At 34.2% G+C, this 19,223-nt stretch overlaps 1 protein-coding gene across 1 annotated transcript in view; it reads right to left on the minus strand.

The window, feature by feature from the left end:
* The window catches only part of LOC140148646 (ninjurin-2-like), a 95,109-nt gene extending 81,044 nt beyond the window's left edge, over window positions 1-14,065 (minus strand). The window contains exon 1 of the mRNA XM_072170676.1: window positions 13,934-14,065. Coding sequence (XP_072026777.1) covers window positions 13,934-14,056 — 123 coding nt within the window. The 5' untranslated portion in view covers window positions 14,057-14,065. The remainder of the gene's footprint in view (window positions 1-13,933) is intronic.
* Between the last annotated feature and the right edge of the window lie 5,158 nt (window positions 14,066-19,223).

A 19,223-nucleotide genomic window follows, 5' to 3' on the forward strand; every position in this document is an offset into this window, starting at 1 on the left:
AATGTCATTATGAATGTAAAATACAAACCATGGTGTCCACGATGAGAATTCAAATCTATACCCAGGTATTACGGAAGTGAATCTTACTGTAGATTTGGCATGCTTGGCAAAAGCAGTAAACAGAACTTTGGCAAGTGGATGAGTTTATTAAAGGTGCAGTAAATCCGTTGAACTCATCATCAGCATCACACATGCTGCTGCCATGCTTACACTGCATAATGATTTGTCAAGGTTTGTTAGTCTAGTGCTCCAAGTAACACACCGATTCTTGATGTTCACTGGGGCTAAAATGTGCAAATTTGGGTCATTTTATATGCCGCACACTACTAGCTCATATAGTGTTTATCCTAGCTGGATTCTGTGCTAAGCTTTGCCTCCTGCACTAAGCAGACAGGTGAATTAGGGGTGAAATCTTAAGATTGCTTTGATGCACTTGAAATTCAAAATGGTTTGGAGTTGAATATATAAATTATTCAAAGAGTGATGGAAGGCAAGTGGACTGTTCAGTAAACCAAAATGGTCAGAATTGGTCATGATGGCCGGCGAACACTATCTACTATACCATGACCGCTACAAGCAAACATGTATGAACCCGTGTAGGTCAGGAAATGAAAGATGGGAATAGCCTTTGGCACTATTTTCCTCCTTATAATATGTCAGCTCATCTCATTTATGTTGTAATATTACACTTCAGAAAATTGTGTTACCACAAAATCTGAAAATATACTATTATAGGTTAGGCAAAAAAAATAATGGTTTGTCTCAAAGCTCACGAGTGGTTTGAAAACAAATGCGAAATGCAATTTTTTTATTTTTTATTCCTGACTTTTTTCATGGTATTTGGAGAAAAAAATCTGATTTTCGCCAAATTTTTCTGGAAAAAAAAAAAAAAAAAAATTTTGAAATAAAAAAAATTCTGCATTTCTTTTTTTCCAAGTCTCACGATTTTACAAATGCGTGCGCGAGCTTTGAGACAAACCTTTTTTTTTTTGGCCTTGTATGTTATTTTTTTAAAGATACAAGTACATGAAATAAGGTTCACCTAAATAAAATATATACTACTTGTGCCATGATGAGACACAGCCCCGGACACAGCTTACGAAAGCAATTCAGTTTCTATTTCATTCTAATCCTTGCAATTTTATATGAACATCACAAGATAAAAAGTGTCACAAAATCTGGACCATTTTGGCATTGGTGGTCATCATGTCAGAGAAATGCCACTACACTGATAACACAGCATCAACCAATCTATAATAGCTTTTACATACTGGTCATATTTCCAATCCTTTAATTCTCCTGTAAACTTATTCGCAGAAAAACAAAATCACACAGTTCTTAGAATGACTAAATGGAAATATATTATGATGAGTTCAAAGCTTCAGTCAGTGCCGACAAAAACACATTTTAAAGATTTTTGTGCTCATTTGCATGTGAAGTATCATTGTTGTGTAAAATCTTTTAATGTTGCCTTTGTTTGACTAAATATAGTAACTTAATTGATTACTGGTACCTCTTTTGATATGGGTTCAGACAAAAAAAAGATACTTCACTGTACATTTGCAGCATCTGTAGCCTAGTGTAGGTAACAAAGGTAATTCCTTGAATCACAGTGTAAAAATAGTCCTGTGGTTTCCTTTACATTATAAATCTTATGTTGAAAAGCATTTGGATGGCAAAGTGTTTTTCCACTCCTTTGAGAACAATGACTATTATTATAAAGTAATATTTATACTTTTATTGCAATACTAGCAGAAGACTTAACAGCAAAATGCTTTATTATGCCTCCACCAGAGGTATTTAGTTTCCTGGTTGTCCATCGGTCATTCTGTCACTCCGTCCGATTTCGGGAGTTCAATTTCTCGGAACTGGTAAGGCATATATTGATGTGACTTGGTGTGGGGATTATTCACATTCCACTAGGTTTTTGTTGCAAAATATGCTAACTTGGTAGCCATTTATTATATTTATTTTTTGGAATTGCATTACAAATTTTCCCTCAGCTCCAAGTGAAATCGCCCCAGTTAAAATGTGTGTAATTGCGGTCTAATGCTTTACGTCAAGAACTGTGCAACCCAAGAACCGCGCAACCCAAGAACCGCAAAATTCTATTTTTTTAGCTATTTGCATTTTGTTATTACATTTCAATAAGTTTTTTTTATCGCAACTGGATATTAAAGTTATAAAGATCACATACTAAACAGCTTTATAGGTCTATAGCAATATCAATTTCCCCATTATTAGGAAAGATTTTCATACTTGTTTTATCAAGTAAATTTCAATAAATTATTCCAAACTGCAGAGCAAAACAAAATGACAAAATCTGTTCCAAAATGAGCTGTTTAAATGCTAATGTATAGCTCCATAGTAAAGCCCTCCCTGGAGAAACAATCCAATAACTGACCATCTCTACCTTGCTGCTGTTGTCCAAAATCCACACCATACTGACCTGTTGCAATGACCAGTATAATTACTCCAAAATTTTGGTTTGCAAGTCATTTCATTTTCTACTGATATTTGAAAATAACATCAAAATTAAACTCATCAATCACTTTTTACTAAGACAGTGTTCATTTTTGTCAATGTCTGTGAATTGGATGGACTGATTAACACTTACTGCCTTAAAAATGTCTCATTTTTCATTCTTGAAAGTAAACTACTGCAAAATATTCAATTTGATAATATTTTGACTAGCCTCAATCTATAATACTGGATGAAAGTGTATAAACAGTCAGCAAGCTTTACCAGGCTGATGCTGAAATTGTAAATTTTGCTAATGACCTAAAATACTGAAAACTATGATTGCAAAAGGTTGCACAAAATAAGGTAAAATGATTTTGTTGTACTATTTTGCAGGTAGCACCATACCAGACACAGTTTATTAATAATTTAATGTAAATGGATTTGCTGTGTATTCAAAGCCGTAGCAGGGGGATGGGCATATGAGGTGCGACTCCATCCCCAAATGCCATTTAAAAAGTCCATTTTTTTTCTGTTAAAAAAACATTGGAAATCAGCCCTTTTTTTAAGGTAAAAATCACAAAAGGTCCACTTTTTTCAGGAAAAACATTGAAAGTAGCTGTTTTTGAAGGTAAAATTCACAACAGGTTCACTATATTTGTAGCTCCCTGCACCCCTCAAATAAATCCTGGCAATGGACCTGTATTATCAAGAGGGGGATCAGCCACTGCTCTGGCTGTATATTTTCAAATGGTATTTTACAATAAGACACTTGCAATATGTACTAACCTTGAAGTCACTTCTGATCAACAAAGCCATTTTATATATCTCCCAGCCAGTCATAATTTAACACATTTTTATATCAAATTTAATTCAACTTAAGTGGCTGACTAACTTTATGCCTACAGCTTTTGCTCAGTCTTAGCTTCAAAATATACTAATGGTAACTTTCGCTTTATTTCTGTGCAAAATTCACCCACTAAATAGTGCCTCAGTCTAAGATAATTAATAAAATTAGTGGCCAAATTAATTTAGCGAAGCTTTTGACTCGTCATTGAGCTCTGTCCGCCGTAATAATCAGATAAGCAGATCTGAGAAAGGATAAGCATTATTCATAGGGTTATTCCGCTGCGCCATTTATATTGTGTGTTTTCTAGTCTAATGCTATTGACCCATTCACAAAAAAAATTGGCTTCTTGTACCGCACTTTCACACTGTATCTTCAACAGTGCCTGTAGTTCAAATTAGTGCAATGAGCATCTTGAGCATCTACTGGTACAGCAAATAATTGATGTAAACCTATAAAAATTTACTACACTACACAATGTATACCATTTGCAAAGTCAATGAGTGTATCATCAGCTATGCATGAGTTCAATGTTTTAGGCACATGGATCTTAATTGGAGGGAAAATTAGACACCATTATGTAGTTATCATGTTCATTGGATATCTTGAGCCTGTGATCTTAAGTCTGGTTTCTTTTGCTGTTTCAGTTTCATGAATAAGCTTAGGTATGAAGTTTGGATCACCTTATTCCCAATATCAGGCTTACAAATTATTTTTTACATTTCTGTTCAATTTTGAATCAGACCTGTAGCTGGAATTTATTTTGGGGTGCAGGAGTGGACCTCTTGTGACTTTTCCCTTCAAATAAAAGATCTAATTTCAATGTCCCCAAAAAGCAGACATTTTGTGAACTTTTCCCTATACAAATGGGTGGATTATCAACATTTTTTACAGAAAAAATAGACATGGGCTATGGCTTTGCTTTTAAAGGATGCATCACAATTTTATACTACAGTTACACATCATAACTAGGCAATTTGAGAGGGAGTGCAAAATGAAACTAATTTTGAGGTTTTGTTTTTGGACACATCTTAAATGCCCAAGATACAGCTTTCTTCTTCATTATACATGTAAAGTCATTGAAATGTGCTAGTTGAAATACCATAAAAATGGTTAGTTAGCCTACCATGTACACAGGTAACATTTTAAAGCTACTTGGGACTATTATTTTCCAATTAGATTATACTGATTGAATCCTCAAATTAAGGTTAAACTTCTCACATTCTTACTTGTCAAATGGTAAGTATTGGGAATTGATAGGGCTCAACTTGCTTTAGTATATATTTTTGTATGTTGGGGATAGTGCCTTTAAAAACTTACTTGACTAAGCATCTTTAATTCTGATGCATAAACATCTTAAGTTGCAGGGTATAGGCAGATCAGAGGATGAGGTTATGAATTACAAGTACATGTAGTGCAAAACAACCTATATTTTGAAGACCTTTAAGTTTAATACCTTGGTTTTTTTTTAATAGTTTGTTTGTGAAATTCAATTACTGTGCATGTGATTCATTTGAATGATATCATCTGGCAAGCCTTCATAGTTGTGAAAATTACTTGGCACTATTATGTAGTTTTTTTCATATTTGGTAATTGGTGATCAAATTTGCCACAAATATATTGGAATTCGTACAATATAGGTTGCCAGAGTGAAGTACGAAACAGGGTATGATGAAATCCTATAAATTTGAAGCCTGGTGCCTCGGGTCAATGCAACACATTTTTTAAGCAGAAATATTTTCAAGCAAATCACAATATCTGTATCAAAACATGATCTAAACTGAATTTTGCCGGAACGGATACATCCTGCAAAATTTATCTACATTCAAATTTCTTCAGATTACTTCCTTAAATAACTTAATTGTTTCCATTTCAGTATAGCTTTCCGATCATCTTCTCATAGTAGGGTGAGATGGCGCATGTTTTTACAATAAATCAATGTTAATGGAATCAGAAGCCCTATATCTCATGCACAAATAACATATCCACCTTGCCTCCATTATGATATCTATATTACTGGGTGTTATCAAAATAGAAACAGCATTTACTGTGTTTAAAATTGCCAAATGGGTATTTTGATAATATGAAATGGCTTCAGTCATGGTTTTTAACTGTTTCAATCCATTTACAAAATAGATCCTAATACATTTCTGCACTGCTCTCTTTCCACTCACCATGTGAGATATCATGATGATTAGTGTGCAAAGGGTCATTATGGCTACAAGTTCCAATCAAACCCCTTTTGCTCCACTCATTTTCTCACCCTCTGTCTTTCGCTATACACCAGGCTCCCTTTATCCTTTTCTCCCCTCTGTCTGTCTATCGATCCATCTGTCTTTTTCTCTCCCTCTTCGTCTGACTCCCCATGTGTGAGATACATGTTCACATCACTTCAAAGTTTATCCTTACAAAAAGAGTCCTTACGTCTGTCTGTCCGTCTGTCTGTTTTCTCAATCTTCCTGTGAGATAGCTATTACAGAAATTCATATGACTGCAAAGTTTCCTTTAATAACTCCCGTCTCTCTCACTCTTGTTAGCCTCATTCTGCTCTACATAATATCAAATTCAAAATCGATGCTACCATTAAATTGCATAAGAGACTGCATAACTGCAAAGCTTCACTGTGATTTTATATTCAAGAAATTGAAAAACAAAATTACTGTTCTTTTAAAGATAGATTCTTGTAAAAACTCTGAGCCTTACAGTAAATGTGTAAATCCTTGCTTTGATTAATCTCTTATTTTATATATTATAGGACAAAAAGGATCATAATATATTTTCCTTTCATTCCATTTTACTTTGAATACAATTTAATTTTTAGTTACATCTGGTAGATATTGTAATGACAATATATATAGACCACTTGACATCACTGTTTATCAACAAAGGCGAGGGACTCGTCTATCGATATGCTCGAACGAGCCGCTACACTGTTCAATGGCTTTCCTGTACTATATGAAAGATGGCGGGCGATTTAAAATGCATGTGCCCTTAGCAGACTACGATGCGTACGCACACTGCAGGGCAAAGAACAATGGAAATTGCCATGATTCGCGCGCATACTGCCGGGCAATGACGTCAGATGCCAAGTGGTCTATTCGGACGGCGTAGTTTAAAATAAAATAAGAATTAACAAAATATTCCTTGAATGTTTATAATTGCAATATGAAACGTTAAAATTTAATCAGGTAATATTTTGCTTGACCACAGATGAAGCTGTTCATTTAATTTGTCCATGCCAGGCACGGGTAAATTTGATTTCCTCGCAGATGACCATACACGTTGGATAAAAATAATTTGAAAGCCTTACCAATTTACTCCTTTTATGCAAGACAGTAGGATGTGAGATGGCTTCCTTGTGTTGCAATAGAAATTGCATTTAATTGCGGATGTAACAAGCCTTTTTGCTGTCATAGGTACTGGATGCAGCAAAGAGGCAAACACTCTTTACTCTTATAGGCTAGAAAGAACCTGGATGGGGAAGAAAGAACCTGGGTGGGGAATCTGGACAAAGGTAATTAGACTCCTGCATAAACTGTCGACTCAATGGGGAGGGGAATGCAGGGAGGGGGAAAAGGGTACTGACTGAGGGAGAAATGTACCCTTTCCCCTCTGGCTACACCAACAGAGAATCCACACAAACTCAGTCAAGCCCTCCCCTCCACCCCCCCAAGGGAATATCACTGAAAATGACCATATTTTGGATGAAAATGACCATATTTCGTGCTCAAATTGTCATATTTTGAGCAAAAATCACCCCATTTTGGACAAAAATCACTCATTTTTGGGCCAAATTTTTCCATTTTTATGAATTTTGTCCTGATATTTTCCCCAGTATTTGCCCCCCCAAATGTCACCCCAGCAAATTCCTGATGCTGCCACTGCAAAAACTTGAGTTTACTCCAAGAAGTGCATTTTTATAATTTTATCACACATTTTGAGAATCACTCTTGAATTCTGCATATTGCAGTAATCTATTGTGATGAATTTGACAATTTGAGAGAACCTTTGATTCACAGAAGTTTGTTTACAAGGATCTTTGATTTGTTTATAAGGATTTTTGAGAGAATTCATTCTTAGATGCTCAGTGAAATTCTCCCCCTGGTAACATAGGAGCCACTACATCCAAACAACATTGATCTGTGCTGTAAAGTTAAAATGATAAAAAGCAGCTCTAATACTTCTTGTACTTAAATGGTATAATGCACGATACAAAAACCATTATGCTTACAAAATATAATAACCACTGGGTTTTTGACGGTATAAACAGAAACAAAAACATGAAAAGCTGTATTGTAGCCTTTTTGTCTCAGGTTTGCATCAGAGAGGTAGAATCTATAGTCTTTAAAACAAATGCTCTTCGCTTGTTTATCTTAAATGCTTTTTCACACTGAGGCAATTGGAACCAGACAATTTTGTAAACACTATAAAATTATATGCATATGGCAGTGCTGGCATTGGTGAATACAGGATTTGAAAAGTTACTTTTGAAATGGGGGTGGGGCGGGGGTGGGGTGGCAGTAGCATAGCTAGAGAGGGCATCTTCCCCTAACCCTATCCCCAAGAGAGGTTTTCCCCCTCTCTTGCCCCCTGTGGGATATGCTGGCTGCCCTGATATTTAAGATTTGTAGGGTTTTTTTTTGTACTTTTAGCCATTTTTGACAGTTTTCGTCAATTTTGACCCCTTGAAAGTTATCCTGCCCCCCTTTGCCCCTTCAGAAAAATGCCCTGGGCATGCCACTGACTGGGTGGTGGAGAGGCTAAAATTTGCTAGACAGAAAATGGGCTGATTTTGAATGATTTTACAGATTTAACTTTCAACGTAGTAGTTGTAAAATATAATATAATAATTATTATTGTCTCCCCATAAAAGAAGAAGTATTTGAATTGGGTTGATAAACAGTAAAGCACAATGTTTTCAAATAAAATAATAATGTTTTTGCCCTGAACGTGTCTACATTAAATAATTTTACTTTTTAGCTGATTATTGCATGCAGGTACAATATGACATTTCATCTGAACTCACACAGCTTGGAATAAACTGCCATTGAATACAAATATACATCCTCTAATATAAAGATGGAAGGAAATGAGGAGGAGTAGGCATTGTGTTATCAATGCAAAATAGCCAGCCTTTTGCAATAATTGTATTAATCAAAATTGCACGTAACTGGTACAAGATATGTATACACATGAACTCAGGAATCATGAAGGATGGTTCTTCTCTTTGTAAAAAAGATGTCTGCTATGCTTGAAGACAATCAGTATACACCAGGCACAAAAAGAAACTCGTCACTTATATTCATCCTTGCTGTTCAATAACTTGATAATTTTGGATTATTCTGAAATATACATTTTGTTAATTGGACTTTGCTTTCTCATTTGACACCATGTTCGTGAAAAACGAACAAGAATGGACCAAGATATTCGCCTCCAAAGCCTCAAACCCCAAAATCAAAAGTTGCATTTTCAATGATTTTCAATGGGAACGCATCGTTGTATTGCACACAAGCACCACGGGCCAATCAATAAAGCACACAGTGTAACAGGCACAATTGAATCGTTAAAATTGCAACTTTTCATTTTGGGGTTTGAAAGTTTGGAGGCGCATATCTTGGTCAATTATTGCTCAATGTTCACGAACAAAGTGTCAAATGAGAAAGAAAAGAACAATTAACAAAATCATTAAATGTATATTTCAGAATAATCCAAATCAAGTTATTGAACAGTAAGGATGAATATAACTGATGAGTTTCTTTTTGTGCCTGGTTTATATTGAACATGTTGAAGATGATATTAAAATGCTGATGGTGTATCAGGATCTAAATGTTATCTTATCGGCAGATAGGCAGTGCAGGGACCGATGAGAATGATTGAGAGTTTTGACATCAAAATATGATATTAAGTACACAATCAAGTGTTATTGTTTGATGACAGGCATAAACATGGTAGATAGTTGATATGATCTGCAGGCAATATATGACAATATTGGGATGTTATATAAGAACAGGGACAGGAAGGCTCAGGATGTTTTAATAGCCATTTAAAGGCAGAATATACGATCTTATTATGAAATTGGTTAATTTTCATCAAACCTGGCATGTTTGTAATGTTTGCACATGTCCCAATTACACCTAGATGGAATCAGCCAAATTTGTTGTATGTGTCAGGTCAACACATCTGTGGTCATATTAAGACCCTCTAAGAACTCGATGTTAAACAGCCAGAATATGCAGTGGGGTTGCTTTCCCCTTACCTTGTTATTTTGTTTTAAATGGACCCTAACAATTATTTCTAATATTATTTCAGCATTTTGAGTAAAGAATAACAAAATTAAAATCATGGAAATCATACATTATGGCTTTTAAAACAACAAATGAAATTATGATGAAAAATAAAATACATCTTGCAGTAAGGTACTTGATACATGATAACAATTCAGTTGATGAATGATGAAGATGATGACTGATGATAGCTGATGATGATGATGATGACAAAGATGATAATGAAGACAATGATGACAATGGTGATGACGATAGCAATGACGATGATAATGATGGCAGTGGTGATGAAGATGACAATGCTGTGAATATCTGTATAGTCTAACATACATTATACACCTAATACATTTTTTCATATAAAGTACATTCCTACACACGGTTACATTAGGCCAAATTAAAAAAGGTTTGTCTCAAAGCTCCTGTGCGCATTAGCTTATTCACCCGCATTAGTAAAAAAACATTTTTCTTCTTTTTTTTTTCTTCAGAAAGTGTAAAAAATATGATCGAAATGCCATTTTGACAATTTTAGACCCCTGCTCTTAGATTACTTCACTATACAATAGCAGCAACACTTTATTGCTCAATACAAGAACTTTTTTTTTCTTTCGACAGCCATAGTGTTACTGTCTATGTTCAATACAAAAACTTCATACAGTCTTAGAGGTTTTTTCACCTTTGAAAAAAATCTTTGGAAACAAATATTAAAAATAAAATAAAACACATTTCGCATTAGTTTTTCAGAGTTGGAGAGCTTTGAGAAAAACCTCTTTTTTGTAATTTGGCCTTAAGATTATATTAACATTCAATTCATTTTCAAAGGTGGGCTCAAACTATGTCACAAACTTCCTTAGGATCATGTGTCTACAACCAATCAATATGCCCTAAATTTGTTCATATTCCTTGCTAGAAAACCATATTTTGTTAATCTTTGTCGCCAGAAAGCCTCACATTTATTTTGACACTCTGCTATTCCATCTTGTCTGCAGCGTTGTTACCTCTCATAATGCATATTTTTCATTGATTTCCATCGCACATCATTGATCCATTGGGTTCCCTATCCCATAGCTCCAACTAGCACTAGGCTGAGGCAGGTCAAACTAGGACAAAATTAGCCTTTTATCTGCTAGAAAAATAACCTTTATGATGACCAGCCAAATGTAGTCGGGGAAAGTCTTTGGAGGGTTTAAAATTTGATGTTTTTCCTCATATAATCAATGAATGAGATTTTATTATCAATATTGTGTTACATGAACTGACAATTTTGAATTGGATTTGTTAGCATTGGGTACCATGTAGCAATTTATGTAACATCATATCAAAACAATTCAGTGCCTCAATGCCAGTTTGCAATAATGCAGTTGGCTGAATACTCAGAATGAAACAAAGTTCAATACTGAATACAAAACATGGGGAAATATATAATATTATTTTCTGTCTAAACCTTTTCTGTATTTTTATTGATAACATCACTGAATATATTTTGACAGTGTTGTTATGGTGCAATATATTATTTTATTATGATGTTCCATAACTCGAAAATTGCATGATCTGTGATTGTATTACTAGTATATTAAATAATTTCTTACAAATCTTGGAGCACATTCTGTGTGTCATCAGAAAACTCAAAAGATAAATACATATGAATTGTACTTGTTTATAGTATATCAAAATTATCATATAAAATGTTTTTGTTTTTGAGCCCAGCACCTTTAACTTTTAATGGCCTGATTTGTTATCATTACAATGAAATAAATTAAAAAAAACATTTTTGCAATATTTTCACAATAATATTTGGAAATTTTGAGCAAATACAGATGATTGAAAGCTTATTGAAAGCATTGATTCATACCATGGGCATCAATCCCGGGGGACATGCCCCCACCTTTCGGCAAAATGACCAATTTTTTGTTCTTTTCAGCCACTTTTTGACATTTCAGGCCGTTTGTGCCCCCCACATTTAAAGCCGGATTGGCGATAATGATTCATACATCGTCGGCATAACAAGATCTCAATGATGTACTGAAACTGTGAAGAACACATCACATGCATTTAGTACTTTTGATATTTTCCACATGATTTAACCTGTTAACGGGCACCTGTCAGCTTGTAATCATTATAGCAATTAATTATGCAGTTTTAAAACAAATCTGAATGAAACAAAGCTATTATGAACAGAATTGTGGGCTTTATTCTGGTCATTGTGGTTTTGCAAATTTTAAAAATAGTGACCTTTTTTTTATAGGGAACCCACATTTTTATTTTGGATACAATTTTACCTAATTTATTTATTCTTTTATTTGAATAATTTGGGCTAAAATTAATATATAATTTTATGCATAAAAATATTTTCAAACTACCTTTCTCATACAATTCATGCATATTTAGAAAAAATTTTTACAATAATTTGCAACTGATTTGACCATAAATGCTGACCTACCTTGATACTTTAAAAAATCACACATTTTAGTTTATGGAAAACTTAATAGTAATTTAGCATCTTGATTTGTACTTTACAGTCTTTACCTCTTCAAAATGAATACATTTCAACTGTTCTTTAGTAAATTTTTTTGCCAACATCCACTTGCCAAACAAAATATGTGATTTAATTGGCATGTAAACATGTGTTAATTAATTGTGGACATAATGTACATCGGCACGTTCATTCATGGATAATATTGATCATATCTATTATAGTGAATTAAACATATGACTGATCAATAATATTAGTAGTATATTACTACTAATCAATACAAGTGAGCAGTAATATTTTTTTCAATCATTGTGTATATTTTAGACATTTTCAGGAAATGTACTGTATTTGTAAGAATAGAATACACTTTTAAGTATTTAAAAATATTTGAAAGTTAAATTAATAATGAAAAATGTATGGGAGAGAAGGGGACAATTGACAGAGAAAAAAGAGAAGGCAATATAAAATAGGGATAGAATGATAGAGAAAAATAAAAGAAGATAAAGAAAGGGAAAGGGGAGACAAAAGAGGAAAGACAAATAAGGAGAGAGAAAAAGATCAGAAAAAAGGGAAAAGGAAAGAGAAAGGGAAGAGTAAAGTTTATTTGCCATAAAATTTGTGTTATATCGCGAATTTCAACAAATCTAAATTATTTGATATCAGACGGACATTTTTCATATTGGAATGCAATTTTATGTGCCTGATGTGCTCCCATGTCCCACAAAAAAAAAATACTGTGCAAATGTTGCTATCTGATCTCTCAAGTGCTTTTAGTAACAATTTGGCAGGCAATTTTGGTTGATTGTCAGTTTTTGCCTCCAAGAAACTAATTAAACCAAATAAAAACCCAAACATTTACCATAATTATCCACTATTCACTGCATGAAATACTAACTGGTGCTACTTTCCCTTATTTGCTAACATGTAACATATAATCAATAACCTAATTTGATCACATTCAACACTAAATGTTCATCTTTTTTTCAGTAACTGCAATATCAATTAAGATAGATGTTCAACGCTGCTCTTTTTTGACTAGTTATAAGCCTTTTTGCAACTGTAAAACGACTTAAATTGCACACATAGTATGCCTGTATTCTAGTGGCAGCATACTGCAGGAAGCCATCTTTATTCATCCCTTCTGGCATATTTTCACATTAAGTTCAATCCTGAGCAAACTGACGCTTTTTCTACTCCTAAAAATGATAATCACATTTTGCAGAAAGGTCATCTCCAAGGTGGCAATTTGAACTTCTTATTGGCAAATTAGTTTGAAATTAAATGTCTTCACTTGGTTTGTTGTTGACAGGGAAATGTGATGAAAAATAATTGTTGCGAATCAAAATATCAAAGGGGGAACAGGTGTGTGAGAGGTTGCAGCAAAACAAAATATCTAGATATGAAAATTGGTGAAAGTCATAGCCACCATTACAATAACCCTGAGTATTGAGTAAGCACATCTGATCCACAATATTTTTCAAATGTATTTTTGGAAATTGTATGCAAATTTCAATTAAAGATCAATACAAGAAGGTTTTGATTTAATTTTCAAGCTAATATTTTGTCCCTACATCCTCCATTTAAACCACTTCAAATGTTAAATTTCTCTGAATTTCATAACTTTTTCAATTATATCCTCTTTTACCTTGCATGTTTTCATATGTCATAAAATGTATTCCATAGCATTCCCCCACAAATGCCCTGTACGCATTCAAGAATTATCATTTTAAGTTTGAACATAATGAGCTTGAATAGTACAGTCATGATGTTAAGAGTGAATCACCACAAACAAACAAACAAACAAACAAACAAACAAACAAACAAACAAACAAACAAACAAACAAACAAACAAACAGACAAAACAATCAAACTTACAGCAGCAATAGGTGTAGATGGCAAAGCTAACGTCATAATATCATGATCCCCATCCCCACAATCACTATGATGGCCATTCATGGTTCCTCCAGGTCGCCTTACACTTCCAGGATGAACTATCATAGACAAGGACCTCTTTTTCTCTTCCGCGTATCCGGTACGTAGCCGACCGTGACGACTGTGTTGTCTGGAAGGTGGTCTACTTGAAGATGCAGAACCCCCTCCGATTTCAGGTAAAATCCGGGAAGTGCCGGTGGTGGATGCAGGTGTACCACTGCCTTCCAGGAGGGTTTTCCCTCAGCTGGTGCCCCCTCACCAGGTTCCTCCCCATCCACTTTACCGGGCTCAACACGCTCCGAGGTCGATGGTTCCTGTCAGGGAGGAAAAAGAATAAATGAAATCATATACCAGTGTTTTCTGACATGATATTGTTTTAAAGACATCTGTGCTCTAATTAACCCAGCTGTTGATTAATAAAAGCATAGAATCTTATCTTTATAAATGAATCTTGCAAAATTTGATACATTGCCCAGTTATTTGATACTTTCCAGGGTGGGGGCGGCCAAGATTGACTGAATTTTGACGTCGTCATTGGTTTTACACGTAAACATGAAAATGTCTCAAATAATTCCAAAAGTGTATACATGTTATTAAGCACTATTTTTATCAGTCTAAATCCGTTGAGGTTCGACAGTGAACCTCATTGTAAGTACTGTTTTTTGAATGTTTTGTATGAATAACGCACGATATGTTTATGATATATGTTAAAATTTCTCCCATTGTGTATCAATGTTTGCGTGGTCTAGCGGTAAGGTTTTCGCCTCCCACGCAGAGGGTCCCGAGATCGATTCCCACTCCCGGCTATAATAATTTTTTTTTCTTCACATTCATTTTGAATCCGAAAATATTTATTTTCATGTGAAAATGTATACATTGCACTGAGAAATATATTTTGTGCATTTTTTTTCTGTAACGGGGCCAATAGAGCTAAAAACGCACCTCGGCACGGGGCCTCCAACGTCCAGGCAGTGTTGCCGTCATATTGTCTGTTTGTTTACGCTATTGCCTGTTGCCACATGAATAATGTCGGCCACCGTCGTCTGATACTTTCCTACAATTTTTATTCAAATAAATAATTAAACTTGTACATTTCTTCAATTTATGTTTTTTTATAATGATTGAATAATGGGTTAAATGTACAAAAATTATTATTATTATTATTTAAACTAATTTGAAAAACATTTTCAATACATTTTAAGCTGTTTGATGGATAAGCATTGAAATTAAGAAAAATTCAGAAAAATAAAAACATTTGGAATTTGTATTACTAATGGCAGTAATGGCATCATTCTTTTTAATAAAACTACAGTGCATGATCTAAATATAAAGCTAAATTATGTCAAATTGTATTACATCAGAAAGGTTTGGGTTGAAATCTACTTCTCATGTTACCAACCCTTATTAGCATAATATGCAGAGATAGTAGAATGAGAATGGGTTATTCCAGATGAAATCCATACACCCCTTGTGGAAGGCATGGCCTTAATCTCATACACAAGGGGTGTAGATTTCAAATGGAGCTACCCCATTCAGGTAACTCCATTTGAAATGGTATGGAAGATTAAGGTTGTGTCTTCTACATGGGTGTATGGTTTTAATCTGGAATAGCGCAATCTAATAGACTTGTGAGGGAATGAAATGTAACTCAAGAGTTCCAATGAGAGCCTTGATAATTGGTTATATTTCTGATGCCATTTCCTTGGAGGTTTCATCTTCTTTTGCAACTGCATATTCCTGGATATAATGGAGTGTTGTAAAAACTTAATCAAATGTGCATTGTATAGGCTATAAACACTCTGTCTACACCCTAACACTATGTGTGTGTATTACTACATTTTAGTGCTTATAATAAATTCAACTATGCCTGATACATTTAATAAAATTAACAACATTTAGGTTTCTGGTCACTGATCAGTATGGTCAGAGGCACAAAATATCATAAAATTATGGTAAGAAAAAATGTTGTCTCAAATGTAAAGTGTTTGGCAGTTTCAAAAACAAATGCAGAATCATTTTTCCTTTCCTTTTTTTTTTTTTTAAAGATTTTTTTAAAACTTAATTTTGAATTATAAGATGTCATTTGCAAGTGAGTGTTCAAAAGTACACAGCATAAAACTGCGGTTCATGCAAACACATTTCAAGTACAAATATCAATTCCTTTTAACCTAAAATCGAATCAAGTAAATTTTCTTCAAAATATATCTCAAAATTTCATGATTTTAAGGCAAAAAAATTAACAAAAAATAAAAAATGAATTTGCTTTTTCTACTGAAATTTAAGAGATACAAATGCGTGTGGGATCCTGGAGTCATAAATTTCTTTGTTTAGCTTTAGCCTATACATGGAATTGTAAAATCATTATATGACCTGGAGAAAATTAAAGAAATACACCCAGCTTCTTAAAAAATCTGTGTACGGTAACACATGTATGTTTCTCTTATTCCATACGTAAATAACAAACTAATCAATCATCATAATATTAATTTTTATTCAAAAAGACTTAAAATGTATACCCTATTTTACTTTATCTGTGTTATGTTGGTATTGTCTATAAAATGTTCAATTACAGAAATGTCCGGGGGAGGGGGCACTCAACTTTGGAAGTGACGGGGATGTGTGGACAGCAGTTTGAAACTAGGGGTCTTTCAGTGAGATCCTAGACACCGAAATGAGGCCCCCCAAAAGGGGGTCTTTCTGTGTGACTGGCGAAAATCTTACCAAAAAAGGGGGTTATTCAAATTTGGGTCAAAACAATTATAAAAGTTGATACAAATTTTCAAAAATTTCTAAAAATTTAAAACAATTTTGATAAATTTGATAAATTTTGAAAATGTTGAAAAAAAAAATTAAAAACAGGGTCATTCAGTGAGAGATTATCAGAAATTTTTGAAAAAGGGGTCTTTTGGTGACAGGAAAAAAGGGGATTATTAGGTGAGAGGGAGTTCAGTAAACAAAACAGGGGGTCATTGGATGAGAGGGGGTTCAGTAAAACAAAAAAGGGGGTCATTGGGTGAGAGGGAGTTGAAAAATGGGGGTCAATGTGGCCGATCATCCCCATCACCCGCCCCCCCAAAAAAAAACCACCCAAAACCAAACAAACTGAAGACTAGATTTAGTGTCCTACGGTGTGCAAAATAATTTGTTAGGAAAAACCAAACAACAAGATACTGAAAACAACAAGAAATGAGATGTATTTCAATTTAAAAGTTAAGGGGGTACTACACCCCTGCCCAATTTTTTTGCCTGTTTTTGCATTTTTCTCAACAATTATAGCACATTGGTGACAAGTAAGATATGTATATTGTAGGGGCAAGGACTACAACTACTACACTGAAAATTCAGCAACTCAAGAAAAGTAGTTATTGATTTATTGATCAAATATTGGTTTTCCCTCATTTTTGACTGTGTAACTCCACAACTGTTGTCTGTGCTGAAATAAAATTTCCAGTGCAGTAGTTGTAGTCCTTGCCCCTATATTATACATATAATACTTGTCACCAATGCGCTATATTTTTTGAGAAAAATGCAAAAGAGGCACAAAATTGGGCAGGGGTGTAGTACCCCTTAAAGGCATCATCAGTGAGGTATGCACGTATATAGGAAGAAGAAGAAGAGTTGCATGCATATTTTATAAACAATTGATTTATAAAATTCAGTTTGTATGTACATTGTTATTCCAAACTACTGAATTGGTGACAGTTCCCCTAATTTTGTTCTTTCCTCTTTATCAGCAAACTTTTATGAGTATGTCACCAGAACGTCTTAAATGAAAAACCTCACACACTAGTGAGCTCACAGGTACACGTACACGAGGGTTCCGTGTTATACTGGTTACGCACACTTACCTGCATATCATCAGAATGAAAAAAAAAATGCATGCATATTTACAAATTATTTCAATATAGAGCTAAATACCACCTACAAGCATATGTATTGTCCAAGCTGCACACTTCCAAATTAAAGGTTGCAAATTCGGAACATCAGAAGTCTGTACTGCTACTGACATGTACTTCACACGAAAACACAACACATAGAAAATATTATGAATGGTGTGTAAATTGAACTACGCTAGCTTACTGGAAATAGCGCCAGCTAAATAGATTTCAGGAAAGTAAAAATCCGGTGTGCATCTCATCAACTCCTGGCAAGTAATGCTGCCCTCGGTTGAAAATCTTGTCAATTTATGAACGATTTCTAATCTAGAATATGATAATGAACCCAACAGCAGCCGCCGTAGTGTATTTTTCACTATGCTCGTTACGGGGCGAAATGACCTCATTACACGTTGAAATAACTTAACCTTTGCACTTTGACCTGTAATTGATAGGGTTGAGCGTTATACGATATATTTATATTGAATTTCGATAGAGGACATTTTTTATCGTCATCAGGGTCACAGTCGGGTTTCACATTAAGGGATGGGGTATGAACGTTCGGACAGTATTTATTGCGGGACATAAGAGCACATCAGACATATCGAATTGCATTCTGAATACGAAGAATGTCCTTCTGATATCAAATAATTTTGATTTTTTGAAATTCGCAATGTAGGTACACATTTTGTCAAATGATTAAAAATTAATATTTTTGATATTTTACAGTACTCGAAGTAAACATTATAAATCTGATGATTTATACTTAAAGTGTATGTAGGTGGGATGAAAAGCCGACGATCAATTGAAAATTTTGACCTTTCGAATTGAAGAGATGGATTTTTTTCCTAAAATACCAAAAAAAAATAGGTCTTTTTGGGAAAAAAATCCATAACTTCAATATGAAAGGTCAAAGTTTTCAATTGATCGTCGGCTTTTCCTCCCAGCTACATACACTTTAAGAATATATCATTAGATTTATAAAATTTACTTCGAGGACTGTTATATATCAAACTTATGTGAAAAATATCAAATTTTATTTGATTTTATTTAATTAACAAAGTTTAGGAAATATCACCTCAAACCCCTATAAATTTGATAATTACAGAACAATGCTGCATAAAGTCCGAAATTGTGTCCCCCATAAAGCTCAAATTCAGCCTCCCTAAATCCGCCATTTTGGGCACATTCGCTACATTATGAGCACCGTAATGTAAACTCAAAGCATATTTTCTATTAAACAATTATCTTACACCATCTCCGGACACACCCCAATTAATATTTAACCCGTGCAGTTTATGCAGACCCCTTCCAGACCAGTCTTGGAATTTTGCGAAAAAATATGATTCCATACTAAA

The sequence above is a fragment of the Amphiura filiformis genome, chromosome 3 (assembly GCF_039555335.1).
Source record: "Amphiura filiformis chromosome 3, Afil_fr2py, whole genome shotgun sequence".
Taxonomy (NCBI): domain Eukaryota; kingdom Metazoa; phylum Echinodermata; class Ophiuroidea; order Amphilepidida; family Amphiuridae; genus Amphiura; species Amphiura filiformis.